The following is a 21,304-nucleotide window of genomic DNA, read 5'->3' as shown; positions in this document are numbered from 1 at the left end:
TGGCATATATCTGCTTCATATCTGGCAATGAAGCAAAAGAAAAAAGAAAACAAAGTAACGCAAGTCTGGCTAAATTTATATTTAATTTTTTGCCATACACATGTGTTATTGTAAATCTCCAGATTATATAAGAAAGCAATATCATGATGAACCTGATTTCCTTCATTAATGTTGCATTTATGCCACAGTATTAGTCTAATTAAAATAAATATGAGCTATGTACCATATATATCATGAGACCAATTTTAAACTAACTTCTGTTTCTTTGTTAAACCTCTCCTGTTTTCAACTTTTTCTTTTTTATTAGTGTATATTATTGTACAATATAATGGGTTTCATAGAGACATTTTCATAAATGTAAATAACATACTTTGATCATATCCACCCTACTGTCTTTTGTTCCTCCTCCCCTCTCTTTGTTGTCCCTTCTTCTTCTGAAAAATTCACTCTTCTAATTTCATGGCTTTTAAAAAATAGTGCTTTCCTACTCTAAAGCACTTAGTTAGGCCCTTTTGTCTTCTGACTGTAAAGTAGGTAAACATGTGATTGTTCTTATTAACGCTCTATGACTAGGAATGCCACTGCCACTAACCTCTTATTAACCCTTACCCTGTGTGTGACAGTGTAAATTTCTACTTATACTTCCTACAGAATAGTGGATTCTTTAACAGGAAAGGCCATATCTTTTCAGTCTTTGTTTTCTGGCACTTAATGCAGTGTGTGATATGTAGTGGATACTTAAAAGGTGTCTTAAATATAGTCAACTGTCAGCTTGGCACATTGTTAGGATCACGACTGTTTGGATGCTGACTGACCTACCTATATTATCAGGCTGTCTGGGATTGAATTCTACTTTGCCAATTTAAGTTAGTGCCATTGAGCGTGAAAAACAAAGAAAAATAATGGTTGTATTATTTACCTATCTTAAGCAACAAACTTAGTGCATACCTAAATCTTAGTAATAAGTCTTAATCAATAATGCTTGGCATTTCTCTTTAGCATTTTTGTTTTAAACATGTATCCTGACAATGCAGTCGATTTTCACTCATGCAAATATATTTTAATTGAAATATGTAGAAGTTTCAATTTGGCAGAACCTGAGGTTTAAAATTATAGACAACTTAATTATTAGAAAGCATAAATAAAAGTTCAAAATTTGAATGCCATTAGCTATGAAATTTTAGTGACATGACCTAGAAGAGTTAGTTACATAAAGAATACAATTTTATAGAGAAAAGTAAGTGATGGTGTTTTCTAAGCTTACTACTGTTTTTCACAAGCTATTGTCTTTGAATAGATGTCATCCTTAACTTTTCTCATCTTTTATACCTCATATCTGGCAATTTAGTATGTTTTAAAAGGTTTTCTCATTAACTATTTCTTGTATGCATCTGTTTTAGTCAATTCATCAATTTTCTCTTTACTTCGTCACTAGGAAATTTGAAGTCACAGAATTTAAACAATGAGTAAAAATAGTACTTTTGTAAATGAGTCTTGCATTTATATTCCTATACTCAAAATATGTATCTGTATACATTTTTTTGAGATAAGGTTTTACTGACTAGTATAGGCTGGCCTTAGACTTGCAATCCTTCTGCCTCAGGCTCCCAAGTGCTAGGATTACAGGGGTGAACCACCATGCCTGGCTCAAAATATATTTTTAATGAGTACATAACTCTGGAAATTTAGCCCTTTTCCTTTTAAAAGATATTCCATTAAAATTTTCTCATTGTTATTGAAAAACTAAGTTTTTAAATATATTTTGAGTATAGGCCAAAAAAGTATGTATTTCTAGGAACATTAAGAGAATATATGTATACATACAGCAGTATTATATGACATATTATATAACATATACATGTATTGTTCCTCGAAATATATAAATATTGGTTCTTTACATTATTTAATGAGAGGGAGGGTTTTTGTTTCAGTTTGAAAAGGCAGCACGAACAAGTTGTAAAGGTATGAAGTCATTGTATTTTTACTTTGGTAAGGAGTATTAATAAAGTAGGAAATGAGTCTGGGGTCAGGTCTGAGAGGTTCTGTTCTTAACATTCCAAAGAAGTGACAATAATGCCACATCCCATTGGTCATCTCTGAGAAGACTGTAGACTTTCTACACTCAGGGATTTGAACTTCATTCTATAGACAAAAGAGAGATAACGAAGATAGTACAGGTGCTAGAAGATGGGGTTTGATGTGAACTTCCTGGACCTGGCTCCCAGTTTTTTTCTGTGCCTGAGTTTCATTGTTGATGGTGATAGTAATGATTCCTATTTTATAGAGGGTCATGAGGATTAAATGAGGTTATATAGCTTATATATTTAGAACATTACCTGGCTAATATTAATTGCTCAATAGAAATGAGCTATTATAAATTGTGAGCAGAGAAGTCATGTGATCAAGTTTGTGTAAAGGAAAGTACTTGATCTATGTGAGATAGAAAAGAGAATGAAAAGTTTGCGGAAGAGCTGTGATAAATAAGTGCCTTGCACTTGTGCTATTTTTCTTCAGAGTTTCTCTGGGTACCATGTTGTGACAAAGGGAAAGGCCATTGCTAAAGTCATGCCAGATGTTTCTGAGCCCAAGGGAGACATTGGTAGCACGGGACCCCCAGGTCTTTCTTGGGCAGCTAGCGAGGCCATAGCATGGATAGAGGACCACATCCAGAGTTCACAGGAAGGCTGCCTCTATTCCATAAGGTTATTTGTTGCAGGTTAGAAAAAAAGTTCTTCTCTCTTTTGGAGATAACTCTGTAACATGTGGCTTGGTGAGCAGAGTCCAGCACTTGCCCTACTGACCAGACACCTTTCAGCAGGGCACAACCTGAACAACTAACTGCATTTCTGTGCTGGCCAGAGAACACTTGTGATCAGGTAGATTCTGCCTACCCAGAAAATATGTGTATGATTTATGTTTTTTTAATTTAAAGCGCACCTTTTGAATTTAGAGCAGTCTTAAGATTTTCTTTGATAAATAGAACGTGATAGAAGTAACTTTATGTAACTTCTAACACTAGACCTTAAGAAACCTTTCAGTTTTTATTTTTGCCTTCTTGGAATTCAGCTCTGGTATCACTATGTAAAGAAGCCTAGGGTTGCCTACTGGAGGCCGAGAAGCCAAGTGAAAGAGAATTGAAGTGTCCTAGCTGACAGCCAGCACTTCTTAGCAACTGCATCTTTGTGTGTGATCCTAACAAGATAGAGCAACTGCCTAGCCACTGAATTGCTTGTCCATATGATCTTGAGAAATAATAAATGCATTTTGTGTAAGACACTAATTTTGGAGATGTTTTGTCACACAGTAGTAGATAACTAATACACCCTGGTAGATTAAAAGACAAGAAACAGAGGTAATTCTTAAACTAAGGTTCATTTCTACCACCTGTATTCTCTCAACTCCTGCTGTAATTTCCAATGATAAAGCATTGAACCAGAGCATCTGCCTTTCATGCATGGAGATTCTGCACTATATAGATCAGCTTGGTCTGAAAGAGCCAAATAAAAAGACTACAGCGATTTCCAGGATAGTTTCTGATATTCATATGCCCTAGAAATGTCTATAGGCTTATTGCCTTTCTTGTTACTGCATGCCTTATACAGATTGCAATAAAAGATTCAGAAATATTAAAAACAGAGTTGGTCAATTCCCTAGCTAGTTCTGGTAACCACTACCACTGAGTATCCTGTTATAATGTTGATAGTTTTATATATATATATATATACTATATATTAAAATATATAAATATATATTTTTAAAGAGTGACTTCTAAAAACACTAGATAAACTGAAAACTTACATGAGGCACTAGAAAGTATAGTAAAAATCTGAAAGATTGAGAGGAATTAGGAATGGGTGAGATACCATATAAAAGTGGAAATATAAATAAATGAGAAGTTTAATCTTTGTATTTTGGTCAATTTTACTATCTTACAATTTTATAAATATATTTTTATGTTCCAAAAAATTTTCTTAATTTTAAAAATACAGAACACAAGTAGTAATTTTGATACCTAATTGAAAAATATGGAGACATATATGGAATTATTAAAGATTCTTTCTCTTCTCCACCCTACAACTTTTTCCTTCTTTCCTCACTCCTCCCCTTTTCTTCCTACTCTTCTTTCTTTCTTGATAGAGTGGCCTCGAACTCATGATCCTCTTGCCTCAGCCTCTCAAGTGGTGGGACCTCCATGCTTGACTCTTTTTTTTTTCCCCTTTAACCTAAAGTCTGCTAAAAAGGGAGAGAACAGTGAATGCCCAATTCATTCACATTAGATCCCTGCTGGAATTTCCACTCTAATCCCTGATGCTCTTGTTTTGATAGACAGAAGATTGGCCCTACCAGTCTACTCCATGTATCTTATGACTCCAGCCTGGTCTTGTTTGGTTTTTGAGGCTAAAGTGTCACCCAGGTCCACAATACCCATCCCCTCCCAAGAAATGAATGAAGAGTAAAAAATGAATAGTGGGGTGGAGTAAAGAAGGATCGAGATTCGTATGTGACATATATGGAAATGTCACAATGAATCCCATTATTTTGCACAGTTAATATAAATACAGGGAAAAAGCAAAAAGAGCTACATGGAACATGGTGATATTGTCATTTCTACTGAAAACTCCACATTTGGATACTTGGGCCCCTCAAATTTACAGGTCTTTCTTTCTAAAGATGAAGGGGAAAGGATGAAAGGACTGGGCAGAAGCTGAGATGAGAATGGATAAAGTCCCCCCTGAAAGATTAAATGAAGAGTATGTGACTTAGGCTCATTCTATGTCACTATATCAAGATGGGTAGGCTTTGGGAGAAAAGTCAAGTCAGTTCAGTTAAACTTTAGAGCTTATTGTGTCATGGTTTTGCTTGAGTGGCACTGAGTTGCATTGAATCTGAATCATGACACTGCTACCTGCTAGGTAGGTAAGTTGGTCAAGTTACTGAATTTCTAAGCCTCAGTTTCTTACCTGTACCATGGGAATAACCATAGAACCTGCCTTATATGTTTACTATCAGGGTTGAATAAAACAATATTTTAAACTTTTTAGCACAGTATCTAGCACATAGTGCCCACAAGATGGTATCTACTACCGTGGCACAAATCTTTTGTTTAGATAATGAGACAGGCTAAACTTTATTTCATTTAAAAAATGCAATTGAAGCTCCAGCTAGCCAAATTTCACTGCTTTCTCTAAAACATTCAATATGATTAATATGATTATAATTAGTATCAATGTTATTCCCAAAATGTGTAATAGCTGGAAAACAGGGCAATGTTATTAGGGAATGTAGTAAAATAAAAGCATTAAAAAGGGAGTACTAATGTTAGAGAGATACTTTTGTGGGCAGAGTTGTATAGAATGAGTGCATTCTTCTGTGTTTTGAGTTGCCAGGTCCTTCACATTGCTAAATCAAATTGTTCCCTTTTAATGCTCATATAACGTGGCTTTGATGTGCATTTGATCCAGTGATCCCTTCTGTTCTTGAAACATTTTTCTAGGCCACCACACTTGCCTGGCTTCCCTTCTCTTTTTCTATCTACTCTTTGTCAGTTCCTTCTGGTTCCTCCTTATCTTCCCAGTCTCTGAATACTGAAGTATCCTAAGGAAGAATCTTTGAGTCTCTCTCTGTCTGCCTCTCTTGCTCTCTGTATCTCTGTCTGTATTTCTGTCTGTGTCTCTGTCTCTTTCTCTCTGTACTGGAGTTTGAACTCAGGACCTTGTGCTTGCTAGACAAATGCTCTGTCACTTGAGCACACCTCCAGCCCTTTTTCCTTTAGGTTATTTTTCAGATTTTGTCTCACTTTTTGTCTGAGCCTGCCAGGGACTGTGATCCTCCTAACTATGCTTCCATAGGTTGGGATTAATTAATTAATCTGTGCTCCACCACACCTGGTTTATTTGTTGGTGTGGAATCTTTCTAACTTTTTGCCTGGGCTAGCCTGGAACTACAATTCTGATCTGTGCCTCCCCAGCAGCTTGGATTATAGATATATACCACTACACCTGACCTGTAATCTCTTTTCCAGCTACCTATATTTCCTAGATGATCTCACCAGTTCAATATAGTCTATGTGTAGAAGAACCTAAATTTATATCTTTAGTATATCTCTCTCTTCTTGTTTCTAGATCCATACAGCAAATGGCATTTTGAATTTTCACTTGAATGTCCAGCTCTACATGTCCAGAATCAGCCTCTGTCATCAACCCCATCTTGGTGTCATTCCTGATTCATGTCTTTCTCTCACATGTAATATGATATAGTTTCTCAGCTAACCTTATCGTTTCTGCAATCTATCTGTGCATGCATGCATAAATACATATATGTGAGTTGCCTAAAGATGGGCGTACATTTTGAGAAACTTGTAGGTAGGCAATTTGTTGCTGTGAAAAACATCATAAAGTGTATTTACACATACCTAGATGATATAGTCTACTACACATCTGGGGTGTGGCATAACCTATTCCTCTAAGACTACAAACCTATATAGTATATTGCTGAACTGATTACTATAGGCAATTTTAGCAAAGGCAATTGTGTATCTAAGGATATCTGAATACAGAACAGGTTCAGTAAAAATAATAGGTGGGAGGAATTTTCCAGCCCCCTTATAATCTCATAAGGATCACTGTCACATAAGCAGTCTGTCACTGATCGGAAGCATCATTATGTGACATATGGCTTCTACCGATCTATCTGGTGAGATTTTGCTGTCACTTATCACCACCTCCACAATCACCATCAATAAGTCTGGTTCAAGACATCATCATTTCTCTTGTAGACTGCATCTCTTTGCTTCTACCCCTGCCTCCTTATAATTTGTTCCCAATGTAGCAACCTATGTGGTCTTAATAAAATTTGAGTTAGATCATGCCATTTCTCTTTTGAAAACTCTTTAATGGTTTCTATCTCACTCAGAAAGAAAGCCCAAACCCTGAGTAATCTGCCTCCTCATTACCTTTCTGACCTAATTTCTTGCCACTTTCTTTCTGACTCATACTGCCCCAGCCACACCAGTCTCCTTTCTTTGCACCAAAATCTGATGTAAACTGCAGGAGGGTAGAGATTTTTATCACTTTTATTTTCTCTTTCTCTTTACATATATCCAGCATCTAGAGCAGTACCTGGCCTGAAGTAAGTACTTATTAAATAAGTCCTAAATATATGGTAGATAATTTCTGAAAATTTTGATGGTTTTCCACAAAGGCCATTATAGAAGGCATTACTACATACATTAATCTTTAAAGTCTGAGATAATGATGTGTTTTTCCCATGATAATTTTATTTCGTTTATTTTTCCTGTTTCAAAATTATTGACCTTTGCCTGAGTCTTATTTTCCTGGGTCTTCTCATCCCCAGGTTCATTCACCTCCCCAGAACTTGATTCCTCTTACCTATAATGCAATATAATGTAATTCTCTTTCCCTGATCTGGACTAGGTCTGGACAAATTTTATGCATGCCCTAGAAAAAAGGAATAGAAAAATCAAACTTTCCTATTTCCCTTTTTTATTAGAGTACTTTGAAACTTGATTTAAAAATCATCAGGAAAATTTTAAGGGCAAAACTTAAAATATGCTTTGTATAAGGTAAACCAGTTGATCGAACAGATGATGTCCATGATTTGGGCAGCTTATCACAATAGAAAATCTTCCCCCAGCACACTCACATGAAGTCCAAAATGCAAATTTCTGATCACTAGGTTTCTAGTGGCTCTTACTATTGTGTAAACGTGTCGCCATAAGAATTTTCAGTGGAAGACAGAAAGAATATAGAGAGTTATTGAGAAGTGTTTTATAGGACATGTCTGTGAATATGCATACACTCATATTCCATTGTCTAGAATTCAGTCATACCTAAGTGCTGGAAAGGATGAGGAATGGGATTCATTCCCTTGTGTGCCTGGGAAGAGGCAGAAATGTTTTGTGATGACTAAGTCAGAGTCTTTGTCATACTTTATATTGCCTTTCTTTCTCTCTTTTGCTCCTTATACATATACTTGTGATATTTTAAATTCTCTTCTTGCTTAGTGTTGTGTAGAATAATAATAATACTAAGCCTTTCTGCTATTCATTAATTATATTATTAATTCTTACAAACCTTAAGGTACATGTTAATACCAATTATTTTGTACAATTAATATACACTAAAATAATAATGAAATATATTACATTTTAGATGAGGAAAATTAAAGCACAGAAAAGTTAATGTCTCTAATTAATGTTACTTGCGGGTAAATGTTGAAAGCAAGATTTGAACCAGAGTGTCTGACTCTGAGTACAACTTACTAGCCAGAATGCTGTATTGCCTCCCATGTTTTGAAGAGGTAGAAAATTGTCTCCATATAATATTGCTTCTCAAGAAGTCAAGATGAACCTGGAGGGAAGAATTGCTACCCAATGATAATATTAGAAGCTTCAGTTCACTCAGTGACTCCATCCCAACACTGACATCCATACACTTAACCATAATGATCCAGTGTCTTCCAGTTTCATATCCCTACACCCCAATAAAGTGACAACGTGGGGCTAAAGAATGAGGTATATTCTTTTACCCTATTTGTGGAAGAATCCTCTCAGAGCATTTCATTGTGGGTACTTGTTATTATTCTTACTTCCCTAATTGAAAAATATTTCACAAAGCAATACATCAAATGAAATAGTAATTATAATTAAATTTTTTGCAAAAAAGAGGCACAAAAGTAGTATAAACATTCTATACACTGGTACAATATCACCTGCTAAAGATATTTATTCTGGGGAAGACAAGGCCTATAAATTATATTCTGATACAACAGATAGTTTTATCTTAGCTACCAAAATGCAGCTGATATCAGATACCAATGACTTATAAGATATCAAGGTGCAGATTTTCAAAGAAAATATTTAACTTCAGGATGCCATCACCCTCTAAGGGTATTAAAAATGTCAGGTTGTTAGGGATAAAAGGATTTTTGTGAGGACAATTTCTTTGGAAAATAGCATATGCTGTTTTTGCCATCTGTCATTCCCTAGTGAGGGATAGGGATGTGTGTGTGTGTGTGTGATGCACCTACCCACAATGACTTCCCTCACACTCAGTTTATAGGGAGGAGCTCCAAAGTAGACCACCCTGAGAGTCTGGGATTTCCCACTGGACTTGGGAGCACATTTAGCTATGTCTGATGCTCACCTGAGGTATCTGAAAGTAAATCTGTCTAAAATGGCCAAATAGACACTCTAAATAGAGGGCTGTGTCCGGATACTCCATTCTGATGGGCCAAAACTTTATGACTCTTGGAGACTAGATGTAGAACCCAAAGAAGGAGAAAAACTGTCCTTATCAATTCTGACTCCTGCTTGAGAGGACTGCCTGAGTGGGCAAAGGATGTCCAGCAGAATCTCTGAGCGATGGATCACCAGGAAACCAGGGGCTGGGGGAGGGGGAGAGGTGAGGGTGTGGGTGGAATAACCCACTGAAGGGATAGAATGAATCATCTGTGTCATCTCTGGAGGCAGAGAGGTGATTTATTGTAGTTTGTAGTAGGGGAATAGGGAAGCAACCTAGCCTGCCTCCTAAGTACTTCATCTTTGAGTGAAGATGAAATTGCAGCTTAATGTTTACTCTGGAACTTTTATGTACTAAATTGTGACTGTGTTCTGCAACCGTATTTTTTGTTACCTAAGAATGTCTAGAGATATCATGGGCTTGCTAGAGTTTTTATCCATTGGTAAGGGAAAAACTCTCTCTTCCCAGTAGGAGAGTGGGAGACAAATGTAAAGTTGATTTTGGAGTATATACCATGATTTACATTCATGATTATATCTCATCATACAGTACACTGATTATGCTCATAAGAAAAATATTGCTTTTCAGTAACTGGATTTTCTAATATCACTAATTCTTAACTCAATAGTGATATTTACATTTTTTCTTCATTTTAGAAAGTAATAGTAATTTAATTCACTCATTGATATTTACTATGTACCTTAAATCTCAAACAATTTGAGAATTATTTATAAATATATAAATAAAGCACAACACTTAGACTGTGTTTTCAATGGAGCATTAGGTAACTTGACATTCTAGTTGAAGAAGTTAAAGAGAGCATAGGCAGTTTTAGATCTCTCTGTGGCAATGTGGTTGTCTTAACTGAGTAGGTTTTTCCCTGTCCCCTCTACCCCCTGTTCAGGTGAATCCTTAGAAAAAGAAAACATATCTTCAGTGTGTGTTAAAAGCTTTACAGATTGATTTTTCTTCCTTCATCTCAGTTGAAAAAGTTGCTCTAAGCCAGAGAAGTGAATAGATGGCTCTCTGCAGATTGGCTTGGCATTGTTTGTAGGACCGTCCTTGGATCATGCCATGTGGTGGATCAATCAACAGATTTTTTTTTTTAGCATCCACTAAATTTTTAGTGCTGTGCTTGGCACCACAGGATTTGGAAATCAGTTGAAATAAAGCCAACATATTTTTATTGTGTATGTCTCATGTCAGGCATTGTACTAGACCCTGAGAAAATTAACCTGAATGGTTAAACCAAGACTTGTATTCTGGTTGTAAAATACATGTAACAAATACTCTGTCTTGTAAGATTAATTTCAGTTGTGAAATATAAGCAAAGCTGTGTGATCATAATGATGAGGAAATGATTTATTCTAACTGAATTAAAAATAATAATTGCTATCATTTATTGATAACACAAGATGGTCCAGGTACTCTTTGAGCCATCCCTGAGTTATATTACAAGGCCCCTTAGAATGGTTTTTATATTCTCATTTTACTGACTTGACGTTTAAAGAACTTAAGCAGCTTGTTCAGATAACACAGTTGGTAGTTGTCTGAATCAACAACTAGAATCCAGGTCTGTTTGATGTCAAAGCCTGTATTCCCATTACCTATAGTACAATATCTAAATTTCTGAGGAATTATTCCACATAAGCAGACGTAGTATAAGCCAAAGCATAGATTCAAGAAGGAGTTCTCATAGATAAGCTATAGCTTGTAACTGATGTAGATAGGAAGTCTTGGAAAGACTGGAGGCCTATTGTGGGAGATCTTGAATTTCATACTAAGAGATTGGGCTTTAGCCTAGGTAGATAATGTATAACTATGAAAAAATTATTTCAAATGTATTCTTTTTTTTCATGACAGTGTTAAAAACTAATTTAAATGTAGCCTAAATCACCCTACAACTCAGTCCAGTGCGATGACTGTGTTTGTTTGCTTTTGTAAATGTAATTATAATATAAATATAAGCATGTTGGTGCTAAGAAGTACTCATTGGGTTTCATGTGTAATAACACAGCTTCAGGAAGAGAATGTCAAATGATGCTAGACTGCACACAGTGGAGAAATAAAGTGTTCATATTAATGAGGCTAGAGAAAAAGGTAAGAGACCCTTATTACCTCACAGCTCTCTGTACACTAGATACACTAAGCTTAGGGACTTGTACTAGATTCACATCTTTAGGGGGAATAATTAATAGAAGGAAAAATACATTGGAATAATGTTAATTTGGACTTTATTGATTATTTTTTAGTTTTGGTATTTAGTTTATTACTTTGGTTTCATTACATAACTGCATAGATGTTACAGGCCTCAGGTGTTTATACCATTTTAAGTCAGTATGTATTTAAATAGAATATAATACATGATTATACTTAAGGCTAACCCTGGGGACTCAGGAACATTTTATTATCTTAAGTTTGAAAAATAATTGATGAGCAATTTTTATTGAGAAGTGTTAACATAGTATATAAAGAAAAAAGAGATGAGGTGGGATGAAATTTTAAACAAGATAAGAGTAAAAACAGAGACACAGAAATCAGAATAAAGAGATGATATGATTAAAACATGAGCCTGGAAAATGAGGCTGGAAAAATAAAAATCTCTCATTTTATACACATTGTCATATGAAAGTACACACGTTGTCATATGAAAGGTAGGGACTCTTCAGGAGGATAATGAAAATGTGACTTAATTTGCGGTAGCTCTAAGACATACCTTAGGAAAAGGATTGGGGTGAAGAAGTTTATTTGGTAAGTGATTCCAGGCCACCCCGGGAGTGAAGTAAGACAGTGAAGAGGAGGGTTATACCAAGCAAGTTACCTCAGTGGGTTACTAAAGCCTATTTCCCTGGGGAACTCTGGGAGTAAATGCAAAACACAGGCCTCAGGGCTATCTCGTTAATGGACAGAGAAGCTAAGATATTTGAACACGTACTTCTACTACACTTTGGTTGAGAGATTTTCCTGGAGCACATCAGTTCTGTAGCACTGACCTGCTGCATGGCAGGCAAACAGGGTCTGGAAGCCAAAGAAAGCCTTCAGGCAAAGCAAGGCAGGCACTGGCAGTGAGAAGGAGGGCTGTGTGCAAGGAAGTGGAAAGGCCAAAGGGCCATGAGAGGACCGTCTATGGCATTTACTATGTGATCTTTTTAAGACTGCTAGTTTTGTGGACGAAAGAGACTGTCACTTCAGAGTACCCATCCTATTCCTGGAATTATGCTGGATATTTTCACACTGGATTCTTAAAAAATTCTACAATGTAAAGTTTCCCTTCATATTTTATTGGGGACAAAACTCATCAGAAAAGTTTAGTAGCTAAATGACATTGAAATTATAATTGGGAGCCAGATTTTGAATCCATGAATTTCTGACCCAGAAGGTTCTGATCTTTCTACTTACTAACAAAATGAGGGAAATAGAAGGGGAGTTCAGGAATTTGGTGGATAGAAGGTAACAATGAATTTAGACAATGTTCTATTTTTCATTTATTCTCTGTTTATTAAAATTTAACTTTTTTTCTTATTCTAATTGAAAATGACCAGTAATATTCTCATCTGACAGGTGTTGAATAACAAGGTTCTTGTTTCCTTGAGTGACACAGAAAAATCTTTGGTATCATAGGATAATATTCTTAAAGGTATGTTGTGTTTCTGATGGGTAATCTTAAGTTTTTGATACAATCAGTAGTAATAATGACAATATCACCCTATTTTGTTCTCATAAGATGTTTCATTACACAAAATTAATTTAATAAGTTAATTTCAGTGAATTCTTACAATACTTCTGTGATACCAGTAAGTGCAGTACTATTATTAACTTATAGGTAAGGAAGCAAAGGTTCAGGTAAGTATCTTCTCTGAAGTGACCTGGTTCCTTTTTAATGAGATTGGATCTAGAATTGTGCTATCTCAAGATTTAATTATGGAATGCACACACAACTCCCTTTACAGGGATGAAAAAGTAAATTTTTGATAATGGAAATCTTATTAAAATAACTCTATTATAAATTGTCAACTGAATCCAAATAAGGATTTTTCACATTTAGATTTGTCTGAAGGTAATGAATGCTCTGCCCATTTTTGCCTTCTAAATGATAAGATTTGCTTTTATAATGTACTTCTTACATCTGGAAGTATACTTCTCATGGTGGTCATAAATTTTTTGATCTGATGGCATCTCCCCTACTATGGTGCTGCAGTCTTCTGTAAATGTGTACTGGTTGGTATAATTTCTCAACTATTGATTTCAATTACCTTGTCTAGGTCCTTAGGACAAGAAATAAGAAATACGATACCTAATTCTGAACCAAGGGATTTTAAAGGAAAATGTATTCAACTGTGGATCGAGGTTTTTTTCTTTTGTCCTGTTCTTTCATAAAAGTCACGTCTATCTGCATTCATAGATGTCAGTTCCGATGGTGTTACTGCAATCTCATGAACATTAAGACTGCCAAGACCTGCATGCGACTTGTACTTTTCAGCCCTGAGGATGCTTGTAGTTTGTCAGCAGTTTGGGGCTATGGTTCCTCTCTGATGCATGTACCTACTTAGCCCCATGGGTTTAGGGTCCTTGTTTTGAAATGGTGCCATCTATCTTTGATCACTGCTGTCATCTCCTAATAACCTGCAGCTTCAGGCTGTTTAGCTGTGTCACTTTAGAGTGGTTTTTTCCTGCTTACCTTGCATGCAGTTGTTCCAGTTCATCTCATCTCACTTTACAAGCAGTTGCTTAGGAATTCTGTTGTAATCTATCTATCTCTACATTCCTAACCCCACAAAACTGAGGTATAAGCAACATGCTTCACTGATAGGAAGTTGATCAAATGCTTTGAAGTATATACAGGCATTGATATGCTAAAAGTCAGGGACACGGCACCCTTCATTCTACCCCTTCATCTTATATTATTTTAAGAGGTAGAATGCATCCTATTCCCTGTTCTAAGTGGAAATTTTAGAACTCAGTAAAAGTTTAAAAGAAACTACCAGCAGACTCAGTGCCTAAAGAATGCCACTGTTAACAGTTTATTCCATGTAATTAAAAACATATTTATGGTTAAAATATTTAAGGATTCATATTTTTTTCTTTCATTTAACAGGATATAGTTGGTATTTCTTAATATATATAATTAGCATATATATATTTAATGTTTATATACTATTTAGAAAGGATTTTAATATCTTAATTTACTCAACCAAAGATGTTATATATTAATATTTTAGTGTATATCACTAAATTGTCTATCTAATTTGTCATAAAAATTTATATTCTTATTAGTAATGTATAATAGTGCCTATTTCACCAAATCCAGCTTATCCATAGCTATTCTAATTGAAACCATTGTTTCTGGTGATTTTTCTGAAGAAGAAATTCTATCTTCTTATTTTAAATTGCATTTATTGGACTTCCGGTAAGGAAAAACAAGTGTTATATGTTTTTAAAACTCTTTATCCCTTCTTGTAAATTTTCTGTTTATAGTCTTTGTCCATTAATTTATTAATTTCTCAACAGTTTTCTTATCGATAAGTTTGAGTGATTTTCAGAGTAAATATATTCTTATTTTACCATAGTAATTGCATGTTTTCCAGTTCCGTTTTTAGCATTCATAAACTTTATATGTAATCAGATATATTGATTCTTTTTCCTTGTGTTTTGTTTTTTGTGTATTGTTTCCTAGTGAAGAATGTATTCAGCTGTAAGTAACAGAAATCCTGATTAACAGTGACTTGCACAAGAGAGGGGTTTGTTTTTCTCACATAAGCAGAAGTCAGGTAGGGGGTTGTAAAAGCAGTGAACTTAGATTCTCAGTAATATTTCAGAACAAGGTTCTTTTTCTCTTTCTGCCCTGCCATCTTAGATTATTATCAGAATCTTTTTTGTTTTATTTTGCATATAAGCAACTTCTTCATTCTCTGAAGCTAGGCTCAGAGAAGTTAAATGATTCATTCCTGAGACTCAGCTTCTGGCTTCCTTTTTCTCAGCCTCCACATTTCTTCTGTACTTGCCATCACTTGATTATCTTGTTGTATATCACAGATTGGACCCTGTTAATGGCATATAATAAATATACAAATATGATTTAGCTCTGTTGATACTTCTTCAAGATTTACCTAGGCAACATTATGTATTGACAATTAAGATCTTAGTTATTCAATTATCTTACAATGCATAGGTTAAAATAACATGAGTACAATTCAATTGTCTTCTAAATTAAAAATCTTATTTATTTTCATGGCAATTTTACAGATGCAGCAGAACTTTTTGAAAGAGCCCACACTTTTTAGACCATGCTGCAGCTTTATATTTTATATACTAAACTTATTTTAGATATTTTTATTTTATATTAAAATCTAACTTATGAGCAGGTGATCCAGAAACCTACTGGAGAAAAAGTTCGGAAAGGCTGACTTTGATGAGCAATAGAAAGAAATCATGTCATCAGTTTTTGTAGGCCTTTCATGGGGAAATCTAAACCAACATGCATGTGGACTATATTTGTACAAAGTGCTCAGCCTGACCTGTAGCAACTGAGCTTACAAGTTAGGAAGACAAGAGCAAAGGATGATATTTTAATCTGTAAAAGATGTAAATGATAGTTGAAAGCAGCTATGAATTAGGGCATGTCTCTTTTCTAAGTAAATAGAATACACTATATTTTCTTATCTTCAGTCATTTTTAATCAATATCATGATTTTACCATAACTCTACACTATAGATATTGTTTAATATTTTAGATAAAAATTACTGCATCATTTTTCTTTAATATGGTTTAAATTGATTTAAATTAAAACTTTGATCATCTGCTTTTAACAGTTACCTTCTTAATAATACCCATGAACTCATGAGTTTGATCTTCTAACTATATACTTTTAAAGCTATATTTATTTTTAACACATTAAAATAAGCACAAATCTAATGGAATAAAGAATAGTCCCCATGTATTTTAAAAGTCACCTTATGTCTCAATCTTTGGGAAACACTAGTTTAAACAACCAATTACTATTGAGATTAGGCAAGGAAAAATAGAAAACATTTGCAGTGACGCTATTAAAATATGTAAACTAAGGAATCCTCTTGCTCTCCTAAGGCCATAGTCAAAATTAGGACTCACAGGTATTATGTGCCAGGCAATAGCATATTAATAAGGATTTCTTTGCTGATCATAGATATTATATATAATTTAGCTTTTAAAAACAGCCTTCAGATAACAGCCTTTCATGAGTGTTGAAAGACTTTAGTTTCATTCTTAATCTTTCAATGGTAAATCCCAGGAGTGAATAAGGTTACACACTTCACTTTTATAATCATTTTTGCTCAATCTACTAAAATTAGGAATGCATTAATATAAGCATAGCCCATTTTCTTCTAGGCTGCTTTATAATTTGTTCAGAATAATTACAGATCTTGCTAAAAGCAATTCACTTACTTCAAAAAGAGCTCATCATTCATGATTAAAAACACATAAGTTTAAAGAAGTAGCTTTAGCTAATTTTGAAGAATCATTGAAATATTTTGGGAATTGTCCTTCTTAACCAAATATAACAAAATTTAGAATTCTGTTTACAAATTGACATTTTCTAGACTTATTTATTAGCTCATATAATCTGGACTATAGATCAAAGAGAAACATTTAAAAATGTTAATTTTTAATAGAAGTCTTTCTCTAAAAAAGCATTATTCCAGAGCTTCTTAAACAAGTGATATTGAACCTAATGCACATTGTCTTTAAGACTAAGGATTTGTGCATTTCCATTAGCATACTATACTGTCATATAATTCTGTGATTTTCACTTCTTCAAGTTTGATTTCTGTTAGCTTTATTTTGCAGCTATTATGCTTGTCACTCTAACAAGTCTCTGCCTTAAGTGTCCTTCTTCCATTTGGCTGCTCTGTTTCTATGACCTCAGAATTAGATAATAGAATTTTAAAAATGTTTCATTTATAGCATCAGAGGGTGAAGACACACGGGCCCTTTCTCCTTACTTCTAGTTCAATGTAGTGTTGTGAATGGTTTTAACTGTGAGAAGATTGAAGCTTAAAGTGAGTGAATTATTTTCTGTTTTGCTAATTTTGATTCCAAATAATGATAATTCTTTAAAAGTACTTTCCAACAACACCGGAATTAAAAGTGTAAGGGTACATCCATACACCAGGTTGGATTTGTCTTAGACCACCTAGTTTACCTATGTTTTCCATCTTAGAAACTGGTGCAGTAAAGACATTTGGTAAAATAGTTACAACATTTTTTAAATGTACCTTTGGACTTCCTAGGACATAGCAAAGAAGTAATACTAATTCTACTATTTAGAGACACTCCTCACCTTAGTTGCATGCAGATGCTTGCAAAAGTGCACATCTCAACTCTCTCCCACAGAGCAATAGCATCTGTTACAATTTCAACCATTCCCGTGGGGATAAAAATTTTGTCTAATGAGATGTGCATTACCATATGCAAAGGAGACCTTCTAAGGTACCTTTTGGGAGGTATGAGTTGGGAAACTGCCATCTATCAGTGGTGCTCATAGCAGGGGCACATAGCATCTTATTAATAAGAGAGGAAGAAACACTAGAGTTATGTATATCATACTTTAAAATCAGGGATAAATAAAAACTTTTAATATCCAGAACTCATCAGAAATGGTGAGGTATCTTAAATGAAGAGTGTCAATTCCATTATTCAAAGGTGTTGACAGAAATTCTTTCCTTACTGAATTAACTTTCCAATTATTTTTACATATCTTTGCAACATATTATGATTTATGTGCCACAAGATGCCAGTGCCTTTTAATTTTATTCAATTAAGACTTTAAAACATTTGTATCCTTAGAATACTTTTAATTAGATGAGTAATAACCAAAAAAAGTTTGGAATTACATGGAGGCCCACAAGTTTTCTATTGACCAAGTACTTAAAAATGTCATTTGAGTTACATAGAAATGTGAAAAGAAGGGTTCTGACTTGGCTGATTTTTTTACTTTCTGAGCAGTAACTGTCAGAAAGCATAATTTTGAAAAACCTGAAAGACACTGTACTTAATCTGTCCTAAATAAAGTAAAGTCAGTGTTTTAGTAATGAATGAAAAGTGCATGCTTTTCTAAAGGAACCCACAGAGAGCTTTCCGAAAGGGCCATTTGGAAATGCTCTCATCATTTTGCTTTGCTATATAGTTTTTTCTTAAGGATTTTTGAATCCTTGGCTAACTTACGTACTTTATAAATAATCCAAGTTAATATTGGAAAAATGTTAAAAAATATACTTTTATGATTATCTGGAGATTATATATACATTTAACCCAAATCCATCCCCCCATTACATATTTTAATAATTATTGACTTATTACCAAAAGAAAGTGTCTAAATTCTCTTATCTCTGAGTATACTGCCAGATGAAACATTTGTAGGGCTATCTTTTTCCTTTAGATGTATGTTTCTAAATCTAAGGCTTTTACTATGAATTCCTTTGTTTTGTTTTGTTTTTGATGATACTGGGGTTTGAACTCAGGGCCTCATGCTTGCTAGGCAGGCACCTGAGCCATTCCACCAGACTGAATTTATTTGAAATGATAACTTAAAGGCTCAATCAGAGGATTTAGATTTATTAGCTTTGCAATACAAGGAGATTTCTGAAAAATTACATCATCGGAAAAAAGGCAAATAACGATCTTTTTCTAGATTTTAGAAAGGTTAATTCTGACTAGCTATCTATGTATGTATAGACATATACATACATACAGAAGAACTGATTTCTAAAGGAAAAAATTGATATATATTTTTAAAAATTTATCTCATATATGTGTGAGCATCTGCAATGTATTTATATATAAATAAATGTATATAAATATAACATATAACAGCTATGTGTGTATGTCTATATCTGCTTATCTATCTATTATGCCTATAAGATGTCCTTTTTAGTAGAAGTCAGTTTTTTAGTTTTAAAATTTTCTCCTTTAAAACTAAACTTAGAAGGCCACATAATTTTACCAATTCTCATTCTTTACATTAGTTTTTTTTTGTTATATGTTCTAAATATTAAGCTCAATATCACTGTTGGGAATTATTTCATGGGTCTATTTCTGATGGATTTTGATACTGTGAATCACAGTATTGTGAGCCTTTCCTTATTTAAATACTGGGATGGTGGCTTATAAGTGAGATTTAATGGGCTTCAGTTACGTTAAAGACTTTCTGGGGCATTATTGACATTTAGAATGATCTTTCTAGGTAGTATCTGAGCTGCTCTGGTTAATAGATGACACTGTTATCATGACTTGTGGTACAGCATTCTAAGTTGTAAAATAATGATTCGTGTTGATTTTACTTATTTTTGTTCCATTTCTTTACTAATTCAAGTGTACAAACATTAAAACATCATGGTAATTGAAAATATCACTTAGGAGCATCTTCTGACATTCCCAGTTATCTGAAAAAGGAACCTACCTACTTTAAGGAAGAAGTGATTGAAGGGAAAAACATGAAAGGTCTCTTCTAAAAATGAGTAATTTACTAATCTTGAAAATATATACAAAAGTAACACCAGGGATTTAAAGACAATTAGTCATACATGTTTGCTTTGGGAAAACTTAGGAAATAAGTGAAATAAAACCTGTATTTCCTTTTGCTTGCCACGGTGCTCAGCCTCATTTAAATTAAATTGGGTTGGCAAGAGAGACAACTGTTGGTCCATGTTTGGTTATTAAAACCATTTTCTTAAGTACCAGCTCAAAAAATCTTAATTAATCTTCAGGAGAATTTCAACAACCCTTAAATTTCTTTTGAATGAAGTTCTTTATAATTCTCATTTATTTTAATACTAAGATTTTCCTCTGTATAATCTAGTAACTGGTACTTAGAAAAAGCATTCTGTTTAATCCTCAAGGAATATTATAGCTTTTTTTAATACAGATTGCCACATTCACATTTTTTGCTTGATTTTTATTTAATTCTATTTACAGTGCATTTTAAAAACACTAATTTGTTCATTACTGTTTTATTTAGTCACTAAACATTTATATAATGTTTACTGTAAAGTAGGTTTTGTTTTTGATACTTAAGAAAATAACTTCTAACATATGGTGAGCACCTTAAATGTGCTGTTGAGTGCCCTAACTAGTTATCGTTTCTTAAACTTCATAATCCTATGTTGGGATATAACTCATTTACTGATGGAAGAACTAGATAAAAAAGAAGCAAGTCATAATGCCTGTGATTGAGGTATGGACAAGAATAAAGTTGAATATTTATTTCAACTCAAAGTAATTTTTCTTAATAGAAGGATGAAAAGATAGACCAAATTAGACTGTGTGTTCCTTTTTAGTCAATCCACTCTGTTTTTTTCTCTCATTAACATATTAAACTATGTGTTCCTCATTGGATCTGTCCACTGGGCCAGGGGCAGAATCATTATCAATTGATTGTGAGTTAAATTAGATCATGGTGATTGCATAATTGAGACCATCAGCCTCACTGGTACACAGAGGAAAAAGAAGGTATTGACAAGCAATGAGAATTAAAGTCAGAATAGTCCTTCACTGGCTTCTCATATGTAGAGTGTTGGAAAGTGGGAAAAGGATTACAAGGACTATCAGTTTGGCTGCTGGAAGAGCCTGGAAGGTAGTATTAATGAATTGGAACAAGGATTCAAATGAACAGGACAGGAGGCACAATTTTGAGATGAAGCAAGTAGCAAGATTCCAGGGAGTTTATCTGAAACATAGAAAAGTTGTGATAAATTAGATTGGCTTGTGATAACTCCCTATGCAGTAGGAACAATGAGGTTACCAAACATTATCTAAGAAAATAAACCATCTGTGATATCATTTCAGCAAGTCTGTAGCCAGCATAACCCTGTTCATTGAGTAATGGGCACAGTCATTACATATAGAGATTTTGAAGTTATAGGATAAGGATTTACCTAGGAAATATCGGGCTCTTGATTTTTACGCTATTCAGGTCTGTATGAATAGTTCTATATGCAAGTATTTGCTTTTTTGCTTGCTTCCTTCACACAAATTTTTATATGTCTACTTTTTTTGTTTAGAAAAAAGT

At 34.1% G+C, this 21,304-nt stretch overlaps 1 protein-coding gene across 15 annotated transcripts in view; it reads left to right on the top strand.

Moving 5' to 3' along the window:
- Macrod2 (mono-ADP ribosylhydrolase 2) overlaps window positions 1-21,304 on the top strand; it is a 2,131,419-nt gene that overhangs the window by 483,721 nt on the left and 1,626,394 nt on the right. Inside the window, exon 4 of one of the 15 annotated variants that reach the window (XM_074074325.1) lies at window positions 12,822-12,863. The exons of the other annotated variants lie outside the window; for them this stretch is intronic. Within the exon in view, the coding sequence (XP_073930426.1) occupies window positions 12,822-12,832 (11 nt within the window). The 3' untranslated portion in view covers window positions 12,833-12,863. Of the gene's footprint in view, window positions 1-12,821; window positions 12,864-21,304 lie in introns of those variants that run through there. 15 annotated transcript variants of the gene reach the window in all.

The sequence above is a fragment of the Castor canadensis genome, chromosome 5, assembly GCF_047511655.1.
Source record: "Castor canadensis chromosome 5, mCasCan1.hap1v2, whole genome shotgun sequence".
Lineage (NCBI taxonomy): Eukaryota > Metazoa > Chordata > Mammalia > Rodentia > Castoridae > Castor > Castor canadensis.
The sequence above is the reverse complement of the archived record's forward strand: the minus strand, read 5'-3'. Positions and strand labels throughout refer to the sequence as shown.